Source organism: Colletotrichum aenigma (genome assembly GCF_013390185.1).
Source record: "Colletotrichum aenigma strain Cg56 chromosome Unknown KSG_Cg56_contig09, whole genome shotgun sequence".
Classification (NCBI taxonomy): domain Eukaryota; kingdom Fungi; phylum Ascomycota; class Sordariomycetes; order Glomerellales; family Glomerellaceae; genus Colletotrichum; species Colletotrichum aenigma.
In genome coordinates, this window is record NW_023500915.1 from 717,750 (window position 1) to 737,999 (window position 20,250).

Consider the following 20,250-nt stretch of genomic DNA (forward strand, 5'->3'; position numbering starts at 1 on the left):
AATATGTGTTTTGCAGCAGTCAGCATATTGCAGACTTTCTGGTAAAATAAAGTTACACATTGTGAAGAAAGATCCATTACTCCAGTAACCATCAAACAAGCTGGTAAAGATGGACCATGAGACGAGCTCTCGTGCTCGTGCTTGGTAACGAAAGCGCCAGACCAATAAACCCCATATTCCGCATAAAGACATTACAGCTCCTCATTCAGCATCGTCGTCCGACCAATGCTCCGTATCCTCGAGTCCCTTCAGCACTTCTTCGATCTCGTTCGGGTCCGTGATGGCCCATACGCCACCGCCTTTGACCGAGTCCTTTCCTCTCATGCCCACCTCCTTTCCGACGAGGTTGCGTCCGACCTTGCCGGGCCCGATACCAACCCACCGCCTCACTTTCTCCTCCTGGTCGAGATATTTGATACTGTCCCACCACCTCACCGTCTCTAGGCATTGCCGCGCTAGGAGATCCTTCACGTCCTCCTTGCTCTCAAACGGCCTCGCGCTGACGTTGCTTATACAGGGCAACTTGCCCGGGAATGTGATGATATCCTCCCCTTCACGCCCTTTGACCCTGCTCTTCCTGTGTAGAATATTTTTCACAACCGAGACCGCAGGCTTCATGATCGGGCTGTGAAACGGACTGTCGCTGTTCAACCGCACAGCGCGTGGGTCATGCCCCAAGAACTGCCTGACGTGTGTAGCAAGAGTCTTGATCCGCTCAATGTTGCCGCTTAACACGATTTGGTTCTTGCTGTTGATGTTCGCAATGAGCACCTGCTCTATCGGCGGGACGTCTTCCGAGCTCTCCCCCTTGGATCCCGCGCTCGAGTGTCCCACAAAGTCGTGTATAGCCTCGATCAGGCCCTTCAAGTACTCCGGTTCTGTTACAATAGCCACCATGCCGTACTCTCCGCCGTATTCATCCACAGCGCGCCTTGTCGCCTCATGCATGGCCTCGGCCCGCTTGCGCACCAGATATAAGCTGTCTTCGAACTCGAGGTATCCGCCCGCCACCAGCGCCGCGAATTCTCCCAGCGAATGCCCAAGAGTGACGTCGACGCGCTGTGGAATGTCGAAGCCGAACTCGCGCTGCAGAATGCGGAGGATGAGGATCGAGGTCGCCATGATGGCGGGCTGGGCGTTGGGTGTCTTCGTAAGCAGCTTGCCCGGGCCGTTGGCGATGATGTCGGAGAGCTTGTATCCCATGTAGTGATCAATCTCCTCCAAGATGGGCTTCGCCGTCGTGGGGAAGGCCTCGAGCCATGGCGTGATCATGCCGACCTTCTGCACTCCTTGGCCTGCGCGGTGTAACGTCAGCTCATCCGTCGCCAGCAAAGACGAGCTCGCCCCTCCTCCTGTTCCCCTCTTCGCTTCATGTCCACTGACCTGGAAAGAACAGCGCCGTCCGCGGCCGCTTCCCTTGCGTCGAGGCATGCCGCCGACTACTCCTGGAAGCAATGTCTATCGTATGTGTCGTTGTCGCATTACATTTTCTGCCGAGGCAGCCGAGCCCATCAGCCCATATGCGTTGGCCGCCTCGGCGGAGGTAGTGAGTTCCAGGAGCTGTCATGGCCAGTGACGCCAGCCGATTACAAGCTGGGGGAGCTAGATTATCGCGAACATGAGCTTGTGTCGACAACTCCCATGCGAATTTTGAAGCAAGCACAAAAAGCCTAGAGAGGACTAAGAGGGAGAGAAGTAGGAGAGGGAACAAAAAAGTAAACGAGTCTCAAGTTTGCGCGACCCAGACCGTCGAATGTGTCACACAGCCAACCTAAGCCACGGGCGGCATAGGGAACGTGGTAGTGGCGTTCAATGCCATGACGCCAGATGGAATTGGCGGATGCTCCAAGTGGCCGCCCCTAACCGAGTCCCGAGGCCGATGGACCTCTCGCTGGAGTACCCCGCGATTGCACGCTGAAGACGACCTCTTACAGCGCGTTTTCTGGGTTCCGCTGCGCCGGGCGGGGCACATCAGCAGATGCTCAGCAGATCATTTCAGGGACCAGGGGGGGCCGATGCGATGGAGATCTGTAGATTCGTTGTTGGATGCCGAGTCTTGAAGAGTCATAGCTCTTCGATTGAGGCACCCGACATTGAAAAACATGGCTAGAATGCGTCAGAAGCAACAGCAGTGTCAATCACCGTTGCCATCTTGATATGTCTTCTACCTTAGTGCCCGACTAGCCGTTAAGCTAACAGAGTCATTGATCGAGAAGCATGTGAAATAACCAATGTTTTTCAACTCTAAGTCATTATTTTCGCCTGACCCTGCCGACTAACATCGCGTTTCTACACCGCCCTTGCTGACGGTCAAGTACTTGACTCCTTTGTATGGTTTAACACCCTCTCCCAGGCCTTTGCTCTTGCGAGGGTCGATCAAAATGCTTTCCACTTTAAGACCACTCGGTAGCCAACCCTTTACCGAGAAGCTCACCGAGGCTGAGCTGGGCATCAGCATCTTGTTTTGCGCCACTTTCTTCGCGTCTTTCTCGTCGTCAGCCTTTTCCGTCGTCTTCTTCGCCCTGACGGGGCTTGTTGCTTGATAGGGTTCATCGTAGGCATACGACTTCCCGAATCCGAATCCAGTAGGGTCCAGCTCATCGTCCTCATCGTCAGGCAGCTGGCCAACAACTGTACACCGAAGACCGAAGTAAGAAGTGCCGACGGACAGCTCCTTTGTAGGAATGTGCCACTCCAGAACCTTCTCACCAGGACTGAAGCTCGCGTCTCCCTTGCTAGGCCGCAATTCCGGGAGGTTTCTAACCTCAGCTGGCAACGGCACCGTAACGATGAGATCCTCCATCAGCGGCGATGCAGGTGTTCCAACATGGGGACCTCCAAATCCTCGACCTGCACCGCCTCCGCCTCTGCCATATTGGCTTTGTGCAGACGGACCTCCTGTGCCTAGAACCTTGTTCACGTGAAGCCGAACCTCGAAATCAGAGCCTGTCGGTCCAAGTCCGGTTTTCATCTCAATGTTGACAGGCAGCTTGAGATTATTTGAACTGATGTTGCCACTTTTGCCGCTTGTGAACGGGAGCAAGTCGACTTCGTAGCTAGCCAAGATGAATCGGCCGTCTGGAGGTATGAAGCTCAGCTCCCCTGGCCTCTCTTTCCATCTTGCCAGACGAACACATGGGTGGAACACAGGGAGGTCCATAAAACCCGCCAAGTTGTGTTTGCCCGATGGACTTGTTAATGTCATGACGATGTCAGGTACGCCTGACACCTTGCAGGTGAATGCTATTGTTCCATTGGAAAAAGCGGCCAATGGTCTTCCCGAAGGAGCAAGTGTGACTGTAAGAGTCTCGACGATATCTGCGTACATCTCGTTGGAGGTATGTCGTACATTGGCTCGACGCCAAGGTAAGGCCGGAGTGTTTTGTGCAATTATCGACGGTGCGCTTGAGTTCGAGAAGCTTGTGCCAAAGTTTCCAGGCTTCCTGCTCAGATTGTCAGATGCGGCTCGTCTTGAGCTCTTGAAAATATCTCTTACCCTGGTAAATTGATGCTCCCCAACAGCTTTCCTACCCAGCCCTCAACCTCGACCAAATCCCTCAGCGCATTTGGTTCCGTGGTGTTGATGTTGCCGGCATCGCACATCTCGTTCAAAAGCTGCGCTACGACGTCGTAGTTGCTCTCGATCTTGTGCGCCAGCAAGGGAGCACCAAGGAACTCTTCAAACACATCGATTATGCGGTGTATGAACTCGAGGACGAGGAGAGGCTCGATATCGGACGAGGAAGTAGCCAGGAAGAGGAGGTTGGCGTGCTTGAGGCTGAAGACGAGCGTCGGAGGGCTTGTGTTTGGCAAGTATAATACGTTCGGGCGCGGCGCAGGATGCTCTAGGTAGAGGGGTAGAAGATGCTGTGCCGACAGCGGGCGACCCGTGTACGTGTGCGACAGGATGGCATGGCTGCGCGGTGTCAGTATCTCTCACTGAACGGGCCGACTTCAAGAGATGACTGACTTGTGCTCATCGTAGATGTGCAGCGCCTCAATAACGCCGTTCATCGTCAGGTCGGCATCGGAGGCTGCGCCGTGTAGTTGATGAGTGTGTGGGGGGAGGTTCTGGCTCTCCCTCTTGGTGACAGTCGGTGCTTGGCCGCTGGCGGGAGCTCCAGCTGCCAGGAACCACCGTCCCGCCATGGCGCACATGCTCGATGATGAAATTAAATGTTAGTGCAAGGGAGCGGCTCCTCCCAGCCAATCACGCGCCACGCAACCCTGCTTCCATCTCAAGCTGCCCCGGATTGTACGGTGCATCGGAGCCTTTGGTCGCAAAAACACCTGACGATCTTCCAAACCTCTTGGGGCAGTTCAAGCACCACACAACAGCCATGTTTGGAGGAGGAGACAAAGTCCCCAACGTGGGCACCCTCGACAAGCCCGAGAAGCTTGACGATCTCCTGCGCGAGGACCGCGGCGATGATTGCATGTCCTGCAGAGTTGTCGGTAAGAGCAATGCGTTCCCATGCCGTTGTAGGCGACAAAATACTAATGTTATTGCATTCAGGAAGCGGTGCATTTCTCGGTCTTGCAGCCTACAACTACATGTCCGGAATGGGCCAACTCGAAAAGAACCGTCCGTTAATCCTCAAGTCCAAGTCAAAGTTCGGTATGCAGAGTCGCAAGATGGGCATTATCAGCATCTCCATCGGCTTGACATACTTGGGAATCTGGAGATTCTTCAGATAATGAGATGTAGGCCAATAAGGCACTTGGAAGCTTTAATCACCACTCAACCCATACACATACACACGAGAAGAACTCGTCGCCAGGCTCAGAAGAGACGTTGCGGAGGTCAACCCAGGGCCGTCGCATCGACAGCCAGCTGTAGTGCGCAACACGAGACGCCAAGGGAGCAGTCATGCCGCCGGCTGGGGCAGATATTTCCCTCCCATGCGATGCATACTCCGTGCAGGGACTGTTCATGCCTCTCGCCATCTGTGCAGCGAGCAGATGTTGTATGCATGCGCTCAAAAGCTGCGACAGAGCTGTACCATATACCCATGTATGAATGAAGAACTCTAGCTTGTAATCAATTCAGTAATAGAAAACAATTCATTCTATGCACCTGGACGGGACTTTTTCTGTTGTTGGGTTGCCAAAATGCAGTGGCTCGGCGACGGTCCATCAACCGCATGCTCTGATCTGCCCCTCCATAGCTTCACCAAAAATTCTTTGCACCTCAATGTCAACCACGCAACACCACCACAATACCCCACGAAACCCAGCCAACTTTGCGATTGGTGCCTAAAATCGAGAGAAACGAGCTCAAATTTTCCCGACAATCCAAATTTCGCCTGGAACCGACTGAGATCTAGCATCATCGTCACGTCCCGTCCTCCTACGGCCTCGTCGCCGTCCTCTCTTCAGAATGCCCATCACAATCCTCGCCCCGAGAGGCACACCGGCACGGCCAAAGCTCGCACAACGCCCCAGCGACTCCGACTCAGATTCCGATGGCGGCGTCGACATCGAGGGCGATGTCTCCATGTCTCGCCCAGCGAAGCGCCCTCGCGGCGACAACTACGAGATCGTCACGCCCGGTGAAGTCATCACCGACGACCCCCAGTGGATGAGGTTCGTGCAGCGCCGCCTCCCCTCCCTCGTTTTTCTTTCTGCTGTACCGGTGCACTTCTGAAGAGACATGTAATCTGACTTCCCACGCAGAGGCCACGGCACCTACGTCACCCCGAGCACCACCGAAATCGTCTCCTCCGTCGCGGGAACCGTAACCCGCACCAACAAACTCCTCTCCGTCCGGCCCCTGCGCGCCCGCTACACCCCCGAGATCGGCGACCTCGTCGTCGGCCGCATAGTCGAGGTCCAGGCCAAGCGCTGGCGCGTCGACGTCGGCTCCTCGCAGCTCGCCATCCTCCAGATCTCCGCCATCAACCTGCCTGGCGGCATCCTCCGCAAGCGCACCGACACGGACGAGCTCCAGATCCGCTCCTTCTTCGCCGAGGGCGACCTCGTCGTCGCGGAGGTCCAGCAGCTGCATCAGGACGGCGCGGCGAGCTTGCACACCCGTTCCCTGAAGTATGGCAAGCTGCGCAACGGCGTCTTCTGCGCGGTCAGCGGCACCGGGGGCGGCGGTGGTGTGGTGCGTGCCAAGAGGCAGCAGTGGGTTATGGACGCGGCGAGGGGCGCGGCAAAGGTTCACGTCACGCTCGGCGTCAACGGGTTCATCTGGATTGCGAAGCATGTCGAGAGCGAGATGCCCGAGTCAGTCGGGCTGAACCGCATGGAGGAGAGCGTGAGCGCCAACGTCTACTCCAGCCAGAACGACCAGATCGATGTCGAGACCATGCGGGAGATTGCGCGTATACGGAGTGTGATTTTGGCGCTGGTGGAGAACGGCCTGCGCGTTGACGAGGACTTGTTAGTCAGGGGCTACAAGGAGGCTGTCGAGATTGGAATGGAGAGCGTCGAGGACGACATCTACCTTGGAGGTGAAAGGGGGAAGCGGCTTGCAGAGGCCTTGCTGAAGGACTAAGCATATCACTCGGCTACATTGGGGACGTTCGAGAACCAGGAATAGATCATGTTCGTGGAAAATGTCTTGAGACCAAGACTCTAATAGACAGGAAGGGTTCAGTGCAACCACCAAGAAAAACCCAGAGTCCGCCAGACACAGGAACGCTATGCAGTATTTATCTATAGGCCATATTGTTCGGCCATGGTATCATTAATCCCAACAGCACGACAAGAAGGAGCCTCTCAAGAGGTCTCCACGAGCTCCGCGCCAGCGAAATATCCCTTGTTCTCGATTACGCCTCGGTCCTTGACGAAAGCCGTGTACTTGACCACCCATTCCGGCACGAGGTCGCCGTACAGGCCCTCGCCGCCTTCAAGAGGGTCAGCGAGGACGCCAGCGCCCTGCAGTCCGTGACCCAGAAGCTCGCGGAGGGTGCCGCTAGGCAAAATGTCGGTGCAGTCGGTGTGGACAAGCAATTCGACGCCCTCTGTCTTGGCCAGCTTGACGAGAGTTGGCGGCACGCTACAGCAGTCCTTCGTGTTGATCTGGTCAACGGCGGGACGGATATCGACCTTTTTGATGAACTTTGCAAGCTTCTCGGTGCCGAATTCAGAGATGCCGAGGGTCTTAACCTCACCGCGGCGGCACAGGTCCTCGAGTACCGTCCACGTCGCGGCCTCCTGGTCGATGTTGCCTTGGCTGGCGTTGCGCTTGTCAGCCTCCCACTCACAATCTCCCTCGAAGGACATTCCCGGGAATGAGGCGATCAGAAGATCTATCGTGGTGACGCCGAGTTCCTTCCGGACGAGGTCCAGCGCCTCCTGCACGTAGCGCTCGCGTTCTTCGGCAGGCGCGTTTGGGAGGAAGAAGAGCTTGACAGTGATATCGTAGCTTGTCGGCTCCTCTTGCAGACCAGAGTAGGACCAGTCTATCCGTGGAATGTAGAGGGCACCGTCTTCGCGAGCGGTCCAGATATCGAGGCGGGGCCGGCCAGAACGACCGTTCTCGCCGTTGGAGTAGCCATTCGAGTTTCCGTTCAGGGTTCCGTCGGCCTCGTCATCGTCGATGGGGGATGCCTCCGAGTAGGGCGAGTAGTCCTGCTGAGCAGCGAGAAAGTTGCTTCGGAGCGAGTTGGTGAGTTCGAGGTTTGATCTGTATGCGCCTGGTTTGCGGATTATGGAGGGGCCGCCCGAGACAATGTTTCTGCACGCGGCGGAGGATCACCAATCAGCTTCAGGGCGCAAGTATGAATAATCAAAGAAAAATTGGGAAAATGCAACGCACCCCGTAGATAGGATTAGTTTCGTCATGATGGGCGGGTAATTATGGAGGTCGTAGAATATTCGTAGGGAGACGTGAGGTTGAATTTGGCTCTGGGAACTGGTCGATCGGAGCAGATTGCGTCGTGAAGGGTTCTTATCGCGCAATATGATGGTGTCGATTTGACGTCTGTCGCACTTTTTTCTGGGTGCCGTACCTTTTTTTTTTTAGAGTTTGGAGGGGTTGATTAACAATCTGAGGGGAGAGGGTGCCGATAAGGATAGGCTTGGTAATGTCGGTAATCACAGGTCAGAGAGGTCAATTAATAATGGTTGGCGCACGACATGCGAGATTCGGCTTATTGTGGGAAATAAATCGGAGAGATGCGGTGCAATGTGCCGTGCCTGGTGTGGACGTCGTGAAGAGTATGCAATGCCGGTATGTGGATGGCTTCTAGAAGATGTCGAAACCTGGGATCCCTAGGTGGAAAGATGTTTTGTTTGTTGATCGATTGGTAGCGTGGTTTGTCTGAATGGAATAATTGAGGACAAGAGCGGGAAGGGCGCCGGGGGCTGGAATTGGTGCCCTTTTTCATAGACGGGCCGGAGAATCGACGAGTCGTCTCAGTGACAAAAATGGATGACTGAATCAAGACAAGAATCGTCGATTTCCCTTGTCCAAAGACGCTGTCCGCACATTCCCCCTCACCATCCCACCTTCCACCCCTCCTCTTCCGCGGTGAACTCGGCAGGAACCCGACTCCGGGGGGCAGGTCATTGGCGCATAGTGGGGTGTAGCATATCGCGTCAGCGCCTCTGGGCAGATTTGTATGCACTTCAGCGTGCTGCGTCGTACCTCCCCCCACTGGCCACGACCTATGAGCTGCTGTTATCTGCTTGAATCGTCGTGGTTTGGCTCTGTCCGACTCAGACCTACATCTCACGCTGAAGATCTGAGGCACGAAGCCACCGGACGCCTTCTCCCGAGCACCAAGCTTGTTTTGCTAGGACCTAGATAGGCTTTGGCTCATGGGGTACATCCGCTGGAGGAAACCCAGACCCGAGAATTCCCATAGCGGGCTAACACACTGTGGCGCGCTGCTGACTTCCACCGAGCGCCCTGTAGCCTCCCTGGGCTCACCGAAGGCCCAGTCAGCTACGGATATGCCTGCTGCCTGAGGATGCAGCACCTGCCAGAATTGACACCTTGCGCTGCCCAGCCTGACGAGACCCCGGCTTCCGCCAAGGGGGAAAGAACACCATCGACGACCGAACCACACCTTGCGCAAGAGTTCGTCGCCAACCTTAGTCTGCTGCTCGGTCTGCTCTGCTCAGCCGCCGTACTGCATCGGACTGCACTGGATTGAGATCCACACAACATCTCCCAAGACCATCTCTCGACCCAAACATCTCTCTAGTCCACCCTGCTGGGTGATGTGAAAGCATCATCATGGCCATCCAGTATGCTCCCCCATCACCCTGTCCGCTGGTGCATCCGAGCAAAATAGCTGAATGACGGCGCAGATACCTCATTCTTCTCTCCCGTCAGGGCAAAGTGGTATGATCTCATCCCTTGGACACGAATTCCGTCGGCGACTACATTGCTGACCACGTCCCCTCTGCAGCGTCTGGCAAAGTGGTTTACCACGTTGTCGCCTAAGGAGAAGGCCAAGATTGTCAAGGACGTCTCCCAGCTGGTTCTGGCTCGCAGAACTCGCATGTGCAACTTCTTAGAGTACAAGGGTCAGTTTCCCCTCGTCATACATATCGACAGCACCAACTGATGATCCTCAGACTCAAAGATCGTATACCGCCGATATGCCTCGCTCTTCTTTATCGCCGGTGCCGCCTCCGAAGACAACGAACTGATCACCCTCGAGATCATCCACCGCTACGTCGAGCAGATGGACAAGTACTACGGAAACGTGTGCGAGCTTGATATCATCTTCTCATTCACGAAAGCATACTACATCCTGGACGAGCTGTTGTTGGCAGGAGAACTGCAGGAGAGCAGTAAAAAGAACGTGCTACGGTGTATATCGCAGCAAGACTCGCTCGAGGATATGGAGGTACGTTTGCTGCATATTGCTTGCATGTTGCTTTGGTTGGGTTTGAACCGCGTGCTTCCACAACTATGACCTGCAGCTGCGCCACCGGCGAAGTTCATGGCTGACAATCTCCCCCCAATCCCACAGGTCGAGGACGAGGTTACAAAGATCATGTAACCCGCCTCCAGTGTGTAGCTACCCATGGATGGCGACACGATTCCCGACAACGAGTCTCGATCCAATCTACGAAATTCACATATACTTGACACTGGCTGCAAGAGGGCGTGCAGCTTTGACGAGCATTTGGCTAATGGGCGCTCTGCCATTCATCCAGGAAACGGAAGAGATCACATCGTCGCTCAAGAAAGTGGGCATCCTCTGAGGCGTTCAAGCCGATCGACCGTCGGTGGCAGAGTCAGAGGCAGATCGCGTTGGGGCGACAAGGCCGATGCGCGACAGTGGGACAACAGCACAGAGCAGGTGCGATGGCGGACGGAGGGGCCCGATTGGCCTTTTGTGTGCATAGATCTTGGAAGATGGAAAACCATCCTCTGCAAATATCAAGAGAAGATACATGGATTGGTGCGGGTTGGGCAGATTAGCATCCGCGAGGCCCGTTGGCTTGGAGCCGTCCCCAGACACGTCGCAGACGCAGACCACGGGGCCCGAGTCGGCGATGGTACTCGACGAGAGCTGCACCCCGGAAAAGGCATCAAAGCTGCTAATAAAACTAGTATTACGCCGCGAATGAAGGTCAGTTGTATGGGAAGCTGCAATTGTGCATTCAGACTGTATGAAGTCATGTCTCGAGATGGGGCGTCCAGCTTCACTCACTCGTGGCCTCTTGACGCCATCTCATTCGCCTGGAGATTACCGGCTGCGCCCCCCTTTCACGGCGAGGAGTGGAGCGGACTGTTCTCGGTCACGAGTGGTCCCCAACAAGCAAGAAACAGACAGGGACTGGACCCCGACTCCCTAGGCGGTCCCCCGCGAATCCGGTGCCAAGGACGACGCAGGCCGTCGCAGCGCAGTGCGGCAGCCCAGCAGGACCAAGATACGCTTTGTCACAGACTCCCCGTTGGCCCCGCCCCCGTCCACTCTCGGCTCCTATCTTTGGGACTGGTCAATGGTCATCCGTATCTTTGATATGGTAAACCGTAATGCAGATGGGCCTGCCAACTTTCGCGGTCTGGCCATGTATGTGCGATTGGGCACTTGTATGGCCAATACCTACCTTACTTACGGATACGGCGCCAGCAGACTGGGCGGGGACCTTGTCAGCCCGGAAGCCAACCCGCTGCAGCGACACGACACAGACCAGCACCAGGCCATAGTCCACACCCAATACACCCCGGCGGCCCTTGGAAGGCGTCACCGCACCTCAGTCAGATCAGCCGAAGCTGCAACAGCACCACTGCCGCCGCCGCCAACTCTACCTTCCCGCCCTCTCCCGCCTGGTCTCTGCTTTAAACTCCTCCGTCACCCCATCCCTTACCCCTCCGTCTCCCGACTTCAACAACACCTCACCAAAACATCCGTTATTTAGTAATGTCTGTCGACCAGATCACTCACTAGGCGCATCGCGTCTAGCCTCCGTTCCACCACCCGAACCGAACTGATCAACAGGGTCGAGTCGCACCTTGCCATAGCTTATCTAGAGCAGGCAGGCTACCGGCTTCCTCCAACGAACCAGACAGCAACCTCCGCCATCAATACAAACTTCCCATCATCGCGACGCATCATTTGCGCCTCATCGCGTATATCTGCATCACTCCGATTCTCTGCACATAGAGACACCGCCTTTCCGACTGCCGCCGCCCCTTTCCTATCTGGCGCGACTCAGAACCCCCGTGACATCATCCGACACGTTAGCACTACGGAATCCAACGGCTCCATCACAACCCGATCGCAGCGCGATACCGGCGATAAGCCAACACAGCCCCCGGATCTACAGCAAGGGAGCTCGTGACTTCGTACCTTCATTCTCCTTCAACATTCGAATGCCTTCTGTCCAACACTTCATATCACCACGTCTCCCGAAGCCCGGCCTCGACAACCCAAGATGAAGGTGCGCACAATCTGCTGCACAGGAAGGCAGCAGCGCGTCGCATCTCTGCGGCCATGCTAACCCCCATCATAGTATCTACCACTCCAAGATTTCGACGCCGTCACTGGCGCTCTGAACTTCAACACCCCCGACTGCAATGTTACCGGCGGATGCGATTTGTACACGACGAAATCGACCGGCTCCGATAAGAAGCTCTACAAGAACATCGACAAGGACCTGAGCTCACAACATGCTGCGCTTCTTAAGCTGGGCGCCAGCCTGTCACCGCCAGACCGCGAAGCCATGTTGGCTACGTCACCAAACATGCAAATGTTCTCGCACTCAAGCGCGTTCGGCCCCCTATCCGAGTTGTCAAGTCGTCGCACATTCGCTTATCTGATTGCGACTCTGAATGCGAGTCACCAACACTACGACTTTTCGCACGTCCTGAGACCAGGCGACTTCAAGCGGGAGAGAAACCTGCGACGCGTCATGGGAAATCTCGACTCGATTCTGCAGAATGTGAGACCGCATGTCGAGGCACGCCCGGTCGAACAGGCCACATCTTCCGAGACCAAGGCGGTCTGGGGCCCACAATGTTGGGCCAAGATCGATAAAGAGATGCGCCTCAACGAATGCACAGTTTTCAGCTACAACCCGGATGTCGACCCCTTTGAGGAGGACGAATCAGCCATATGGGCAGCGCACTACTTCTTCTTCAACCGCGCCTTGAAGCGTGTCGCTTATCTCTACGTGCGCGTCGTCCCTGTCGTCTCATCACAATCACCTCGCCTGCAACCGGCGCTTCCGGGATCTGTGAAGCGCCCGCGGAGTACCCAGTTCGATGCGCTCAGTGCAAACAAGCGCGCCAAGTACTGGCTTGGTGATCGCGATGCTGAGGTTGTCGCTCCTTATGAGGACGATGAGGAGCAAAGCGACGGCTTCCTCTGGAATCGAGGAGCCGACGGCGATCTGGTCCCCTTCTCAGACGACGACTACACTGACGAACGTTTCTACTACGACGAGGAAGAGGACGATGACAGTGTGTCGGACCGGAAGAGCCCGGTTCGGCGCATGAGTGAGGACGTCGTGGCCCACATGGAGATCTAAAGAGGAACCACTCCCCACTCAGCGTGAGTCCGCATGACTCTTATCGCCTGCCCCGTTTCATCAATGTGAGAGTTCTGGGGCTCTCGTTTCTCTGATTCCACCAGAGGCATTTATGACGCAAACGGAGCTTATTTGATTCAACACTATTCTTATCAGAGCACTACATGGTTAGTTCTTCTCGCCGAAGACTCACGATGGCAGTCTCCACCCCGGAGCTGTCGGGTCTGGCTTAGCAACGACACCGCACCATCAACGGCCCAATTGTTGCATGATTCTTTTCCTCGTTTCCTAACCACGTCAGTTTTCAATTAGCAATTGTCGATCCGCTTGCTCTTTTCTCTTTCACTGTTTTTCGTACGCTGGCGATTGTAGTTTCTGCCTATGGTCTGTTTTTCGATATTTCCTACTTGTTGTACTCGATGGCGGTGATACCCTCAAATGCTTTCTCGCCAGGTGGCGCTGGCTGGGAAACGGTAACTACAGAGAGGGTTGCAAAGGTGTGCGAATTTAGGTCCTGGATGGCAAACGGGACTCAAACGGGTCGGGCACGAAATGGAGTTGGACATGATCGGGTCCCTCGGTCGATGGCAGCGACTGGGCGGATAGTGACACCGATTGGAGTTTGGTATCTTTTTATTGTTCGAGCAGCTTTCTGGTTTTCTTCCTCGTTTCTTTCTGGTCTGTATTACGCAGTGATGAAAATGAAAGTACGAGCGGTACTCAACGTACATGAATCCCGCAATGATGAAGCACTTTTTATGGCCTCTATGGCACCACGACGTCCGAGATACTCGTCTTGCTACGCCGTCGTGCTGTCCGCAGGCGTAGATGAACACAACCCGGCGTGACCGTTTCGACTCTCCACGATGTGCAATCTGTCATATCTGCCCACGGCCAACCTGCCCCCTCCACCACCACAATCCACTTGAGAGGAGGGGACCCGGTGGGACTCAGTCGAGATGCCGACGTGCTCCGCTCATCCGAGTGCGGAGATTCCGAGAAGGCGGGGGGGCCCAAAACCAAACCAAACACCATCGCGGCATCGGTATCCACACCCGAATTCCCCGGGACCCGTCTTCCTGCATCTATCTCTGTTTAGCATGGTCCACGATCAGCGGTGAACATGAACAACAACAGACTGCTGAGGCCGGATACGGCAGGTGTTGAAAAGCATGGCAAGAATTGCAATGTTCAATGTTTGCGGTGGGCTCTACCTGCCGTCAAAGAAAGCACCGTTGGTGAGTAGCACATCAACAAGACGAAAGAAGGCACACGAGTTTTGGGGGTGATTAGAAAACGAAACCGATGAAAGCATTGGTCCGCCGTAGTTACTCTCGACATTAAGGTATATGTCCAAAAAAGAAGGTGCCCCCAAGGGACGGAACGTGTGCCACGTCGTGTGTCTCTCCATCTTTCCTTGCTTCCGTTTCGCCGCCTTGTTTCCCTTTTCCAACCATCAACTCGCTTCGCTCCCCGTGTCGTTTGGCGGGGAGGAGGAGGATTCATGCGTCCCGGATATCGTCGTGTACGCCCGGAACGCCAACCGCACTATATGACAAAGAATCGTGATCTGTCTGCCTCCCGCTCCTCTTAAAATGTGGTAGATGCCCCATCCTCTCCAAGTCTTTCATCTCTCCTCGCAGGTTTGCAAAAGACCGAAAAGCAGTCTTGTTTGACGCAACTGTCCCAGCCCATTCAATGCATCGTTCCCAAAGAAAAGCATGTATGCTAGAGGCGGGACGGTTGCCTCAGTGCCCTCCTTGGGCAACATCATTACGAGTACAATTCTTGACATAGGGAAGCAAAATACAACCATAGAACGCCATCACTCCAACTTTTTGTTTGAGTCGCTTCCAAACGAAAGGAAAGGGGGGATCCTATGCGAAACAGCTAGTAATGCAGCGACTGGGAAAAAAAAAACCCGATAGAAAACTGCCTGCTTGAAAGTCGTTAAACGTCAATCACGTCCACTTCTCCGAGAGGTGTTGTTCTGATGAAGGCCCGTTGGCTTGACCATTTGCCTGGACTGGCAATATAGCGTCTGCCTTTTCGTTCACGGTCTCGTTATGGACTGCTGAGCCGTTGGAAGCCTTCTGCGGAGTTGACTCTGGCGTCGTCTTCCTTGTCTGGCTGATCGTCTCGGGCTCCTCTGGAATCGTCGCAAACTTCTTCAGCACCTGCTTCAGAGCAGGCCTCCTGATAGGCTTGCTGAGGAATTCGTCCATGCCACTCTCAATGCATTCCTTGACATTGCTCTCCTCCGAGAAGGCCGTCAAAGCAACGATGGGTGCCTTGTAGCCCATTTGACGGATGAGCTTGGTGGATTGTAAGCCGTCGAGGTTTGGCATCTGGATATCCATAAAGATGACATCGAATCGCTGATTGTTGTCCATGTTGGCCTTGACAAGGTCGTACGCCTCCTGCCCGTCTTTGGCAATCGTCACGTCGTAGACTGCTTCCAGCTTGAGCATCTTGCTTACAACCTCGATGTTGGTCGAGTTGTCGTCGGCGACGAGGACCCGTAGCTTTCCGCTGTTTTCGCCCTTGGAGGCTATTGCGGCATCAATCGCTGCCATCTGGGACTCCTTCGTGTTCCTCTTTGTTTTTGGTGCGGGATTCGACGCGAAAAACGGTTGGCTGAGACCGACAAGTCTGGGCTGTTGCTCCAACAGGCTCTTAGCCGTTGTCTCGCCGGCAGGCTTGATAGGTGTATGGTTTCCGCCAGAGTTGCGTTTAGGGTCTCGGGGTATATCTGAAGGCTCGATTGTATCGACGCTGGGAGGCCGAGACTTAATGCTGCTGGATGCCGTGCTCGAAGTTCTACAGGGTATTAGCCTTAAGATTTCCCCCGTTGATGGAAAATCTTACCTGTCCTTGACATATTTGAGAGGAATCTGCATGGTAAAAGTCGTACCAACGCCAACAGTGCTCTTCAGCGTGATGGAGCCGCCCATAAGGGTTGCGAGCTGGTGACAAATGCTCAAACCCAGACCAGTGCCACCGAACTTCTTACTCAGGCCGAGGTCACCTTGCACAAAAGGTTCGAAGACCTTTTGTTGCATGTGTTCTGCGATACCTGGGCCAGTGTCCTCCACTTCGAACTCAAAGATATACGACTTTGCGCCTGGCGGTGGCGGCGTTGGAGATCGTTCTCGGATGTGAATGTGCGGGCTTGACTTAGGCTCCATTGGGTTGATGGTTAGAGCAGTGCCTTTAGGATTCTCGGTAGTTGAGTTGGCTCTGGAGCTTGTCGAGTTGTTCGAGCTGGAACCGACTCGGTGCCGAGACCTGCCGTGTCTCCGCGATTCCTTAGAAAACGAAGATGAGCGGCTCCCTTCCCCATTAAGTGCTGGGGTCTCTGCCTCGCCAATGCACTTGATCCGCACGTCGACCCTACCGCCAGCCGGGGTAAACTTCAAGCTGTTACTAACGAGATTGATGATAACCTGGAGAATGCGATGCGTATCGCCCCAGAGGCACATGTCCTTCAATCTGCCAGTACCGTGAGGCCCAAGAGCTGGTAGTCTTGTGTCCATGCTTCTTCTTTCGGGGCTTAGTTCGATGACATCAGATGCGAGGAAGTTGACATTGAGAGTGATTTTGCCTTCTCTGACTTGTTTGTCAAAAATGGTAAGAATCTGTGACCGGATGTCTGCCAACCGGAATTCCTTCTCTTCAAGACTTAGCTGCTGGCCGATTTGGTTCTTGGAAAAGCTGAGGAGATCCTCAAGGAGATGAAGCAGCAAGTCACCTAAGACTGTCAGGAACGTTCACGACAAGTGGGAAAATGGAAGCTTACCTGACTTGTAAAGCGTCTTGAGAGACTGCTTGATCCTGAGAATATCGTTCTCTTCCATACAAACGGCACACATTCCTAGAATTCCATTGAGTGGCGTCTTTAACTCGTGAGAAATGTTCGCAATAAAGAGCGTCTTGCTTTCATTAGCAGCTTCGGCCGCCTTCTTGCTGATCTCGAGTTCTCGCGTCCGCTCAAGAACCTTCTGATCCAGCGACAAGTATTGCTTGACCAGCTCGTCGCTCATGTCGTTGAAGGTCTCGGTCAACTCGGTGAGTTCGTCGGTAATGAAATGCTTCCTGTCCGTGACCTTGCCAGGAATCTTGAAAATGCGACGGGTTGAGTCGCGGTCGTGTTCGGACGCGGGCTTTTCCTTTGGCTTGTATCCGACAAGCTTGTATACCGCTGCAATGATTCCATCCTTTCTCGAACGCCGGGATCGCGACGAGATGGCACCGGATCCGGGGGTTTCGTCGTCATCCAAGTCGTCCCAGTCGCCATCCTCGTAGCCTGGTGGTTGGACTGTCTTCTCTGTGGCCGACTTGAGTCTGCGGATGGGCATGACACTGAGGTGTGCGCATGGAAAAATGAGAATGATTATCAGACCTGCTGTGCCGAATACGCAACCTAGAATGATATTCCGGAGCGTGTCTATCGGAGCGTCTGCCTCGGACTTTGCCTGCTCGACAATGACGGTCCAGTTGACGAGGGCCGTGTTGGTTCTCGCAAATCCAACAGCAACAGGCAGTCCTTGCTCGTTGTGCGTCGACAGCAGGGAACTGGAATTATTTGGCGAAACAAACTTTTTCGAGAAAGAGTCAAAGACTGCTGGGTAGTCCTTCATTGGAAAAGGCTCGTCATCCTTGCTGCTGGACCAGCTGCGCTCCTCATGTCGATCCTCTTGTCCTGACAGCGGGTTGGGCGGAAGCACAAACTTGACCGGCACGTCCCCAAAGGTATCTCGGTTGGGAAGATAGGTAGCGTTGCTGGCTGGCTGATTAATTGGGAACCTATTGGACGAGTCCGTTGGCCCGACAAGCAGGACGATACCGGTGTCTCCAAGGCCCTCCCGCGAGTTGCGCACACTGATCAAAGAATTCGCCAGGCCGACGACCGTCATGTAGCCGAGAATAAAGTCCGGCAGATCGTTGTCGCGGATGGGAACAGTTATCGATATGAGAGCCGCACTCTCGTTGAGAACAAGTGGGCCAAGGAGCAGACCACCATTAGTAGAAAGACGAACGTCGGGGAAGGCATACGCAGAGAAGGCCCTGGTGTTGTTTCTGTATGGGTTTTGGCGGCCGAGATCCGCGTAAGTGATGTTTGGGTAAAGATCCGGGGGATAGCCCTCTGGCGTATCCGAGAGCAGGGTCCTGTTGCCGCTTGCAGTCCACGGCAACTCGATGTCGGGAATGGAATCGCCCGTGACGTTCACAAGGCCATACTTATTGCCCGTGGTGTTACGCGAGTAAAGCCTGCCTTGTAACAATCCAGTGAGAGAGACCACGCTAAGGGCACTCTTGAGGTCGTCCTTTGCATTGACCCAATTTGAATCGCTGGTGTTGCCATTGTAGAAAGCATCGAGGGACTTCTGGATGAGAATTCGCGAGGAGATGGTGGTGATGCTGGTCTGAACGAGCTCGAGCTCGGAGGAAATACGAGATGCCTTCAATGAGGCAGTAAGAGCAAGTTCACGTCCTTCAACCTGGGCGACGAATTGGTTGACATAGATCCAGACAGGAACGGACAGGATCATCAAGCCAACAAGAACAGCAATCACCACGAGGAAGGCGAGCTGTTCTCGAATGGCGATCCTGATGCCCATTTTCGAAACAGACTATAACGAGGAGTCTGGCGCGGTCTGGGCGGCATTCATCGTCTGCAGTGGGGAACCCTAGATCCGACTCGAGCAACGTTTGGCGATTTTGTCGTGACGGGGGATGGAAGTCGGAGGTTTTGTTGTTGTGCTTGGCACGCGGGCGCCCAAAGGCGAAAGCGGTTGTGTTGTGAGGTATCCGCAATTACCAAAAGTTCGTTTCCGTTTGATCGAGGTGCAGCAGCAGCAGCAGCAGCCGGGGAGCCGTGTCTGTCGTTAAATTGCACAGGGAAGGGTGACAACGGCGGCCCTCGGGATGCGCTCCTGGGTCGGTATTCGCTTTGGAGACGGCGAGCTCGATCGTTCGGTTAGTCGTCGAGGAGGCAGAAGATTTGCAGACGCGGCGAGGACGTCGTCTTCTCGTCCCTCGGTCGGTTGAGGTGGAGGGTAAAAATGGTAGAAGGAAATGGGCTGAGGAGGGCGAGGAGAAAGAAGATGAGAGACCGCTGAGGGTGGAGTCGCGGGAGGAGCTGGGATCCAGGTCCCATTGAGATCAGGTCCAGGGTAGGCACACTGGAGGTGCAGTGGAGAGTAGAGGCTGCAGGCGCAATGGGAGTACTTGGCGGGTACGTATCGTTTACCTGAGCTCACTCAGGTCTAGCGCTTCGGACGAGGCAAGGTGTGGTGGTTGCTGTGTTCCCTTCAAACAGTCCAGAACGGCAAGGACGAAGAAAGGTTGCGAGATGACCAAGACACCACGAGCGAGAAGAGGTGCAGCTGAAGATTCAGACTCTGACCCGGAGAAACTTCTTCTGCCGTTTGTCTGTGTCACGATACCGCCGGAACTGGAGCGGTTTGTCTGTGTTGCGCATTTCTAGCTACCTACCTGCCTACCTTGCCTTTACTAGCTATCTAGATACCTCCGCGAGCTGCTTTAGCTGGCTGTCATCGAGGCCAGCGACCTCAGGGACGGAAGGGACGGGCTTCAGTAAGCCAGGACAGAAGACGGGCTACCGCGTCCTTGGTACCTTAGCGCCAAGTATCACACACGTGCAGAGGACGCTACAGCGTAGCGTCGCGCAAGGGCGAAGGTCAGGGGAGAAACGGGCTTGCTCAGCCCTCGACTGCTGGCTGGCAACTTTCGTGTCGTTTGGCGCGGGCGTAGTTACGACGGCCGTCGAGAAGCATTCACGTACGCGCCTGGGGGATAACATGGCGGACAGCATACGTGGGTGGCCGCGCAAAGCACGGGACTACGAGTGCCGTGGCTGCTATTTGTGGCTGCAGAACTCACTCAGCACGGCCGTCTAGGCGGATACACGGACGACAAGTCATTGGCCAAAGATTGATCGTCTCTGCTGAGGGAAGGACGAAGCACGTCGTTGTCGTCGTCGATGTTTTGGTTCAGTCGGAGAATCGGGAGGAAGAACGACGTGGTGGAACGGTGGCACAAACGAGCTGGGTTGAGCGGGAGGAGGAGGAGACAGCTTGGCGATGCAGCAGTTCCCCGGATCGTCGTCGAGTGGATGTGTTTTGAATTGATCATGGCACTGGCTGACGACCGCCCTTGACTGGCCAGGCAGTGACTAGGTAGGTGAGGAAAGGAGCACGGCCAGTATTCTTTCTGTATCGCATCTACACAGTAGGTCGGTAGGTAAGTAGTGGCCGGATTGGAAGCAAGTGAGAGGAA

General features: G+C 54.9%; 6 protein-coding genes across 6 annotated transcripts; 3 read left to right on the forward strand and 3 right to left on the reverse strand.

Moving 5' to 3' along the window:
- Nucleotides 1-201: 201 nt before the first annotated feature.
- fabD (Malonyl CoA-acyl carrier protein transacylase) lies at nt 202-4,149 on the reverse strand (the record flags this gene model as incomplete). The annotated part of the gene is made up of 5 exons (XM_037328174.1): nt 202-1,295; nt 2,281-3,078; nt 3,350-3,443; nt 3,532-3,916; nt 3,971-4,149. The coding sequence occupies 5 exons, from the start codon at nt 4,147-4,149 to the stop codon at nt 202-204; spliced, it is 2,550 nt and encodes an 849-aa protein (XP_037173609.1).
- A 191-nt stretch (nt 4,150-4,340) lies between these two features.
- On the forward strand, nt 4,341-4,698 carry CGCA056_v012931 (Uncharacterized protein; the record flags this gene model as incomplete). The annotated part of the gene is made up of 2 exons (XM_037328175.1): nt 4,341-4,455; nt 4,517-4,698. 2 exons carry the CDS (start codon nt 4,341-4,343, stop codon nt 4,696-4,698), a joined length of 297 nt encoding a protein of 98 aa, XP_037173610.1.
- Nucleotides 4,699-5,380: 682 nt separating this feature from the next.
- rrp4 (Exosome complex component rrp4) lies at nt 5,381-6,502 on the forward strand (the record flags this gene model as incomplete). The annotated part of the gene is made up of 2 exons (XM_037328176.1): nt 5,381-5,586; nt 5,677-6,502. 2 exons carry the CDS (start codon nt 5,381-5,383, stop codon nt 6,500-6,502), a joined length of 1,032 nt encoding a protein of 343 aa, XP_037172696.1.
- Nucleotides 6,503-6,726: 224 nt separating this feature from the next.
- On the reverse strand, nt 6,727-7,794 carry CGCA056_v012933 (putative glutamate--cysteine ligase regulatory subunit; the record flags this gene model as incomplete). The annotated part of the gene is made up of 2 exons (XM_037328177.1): nt 6,727-7,687; nt 7,769-7,794. The coding sequence occupies 2 exons, from the start codon at nt 7,792-7,794 to the stop codon at nt 6,727-6,729; spliced, it is 987 nt and encodes a 328-aa protein (XP_037172697.1).
- A 1,399-nt stretch (nt 7,795-9,193) lies between these two features.
- vas2 (AP-1 complex subunit sigma-1) lies at nt 9,194-12,948 on the forward strand (the record flags this gene model as incomplete). The annotated part of the gene is made up of 5 exons (XM_037328178.1): nt 9,194-9,204; nt 9,268-9,301; nt 9,369-9,486; nt 9,538-9,812; nt 11,932-12,948. 5 exons carry the CDS (start codon nt 9,194-9,196, stop codon nt 12,946-12,948), a joined length of 1,455 nt encoding a protein of 484 aa, XP_037172693.1.
- A 1,961-nt stretch (nt 12,949-14,909) lies between these two features.
- On the reverse strand, nt 14,910-18,569 carry tcsB (Two-component system protein B; the record flags this gene model as incomplete). Its single annotated transcript, XM_037328179.1, has 3 exons — nt 14,910-15,768; nt 15,817-16,699; nt 16,748-18,569. 3 exons carry the CDS (start codon nt 18,567-18,569, stop codon nt 14,910-14,912), a joined length of 3,564 nt encoding a protein of 1,187 aa, XP_037172694.1.
- Nucleotides 18,570-20,250: the final 1,681 nt, after the last annotated feature.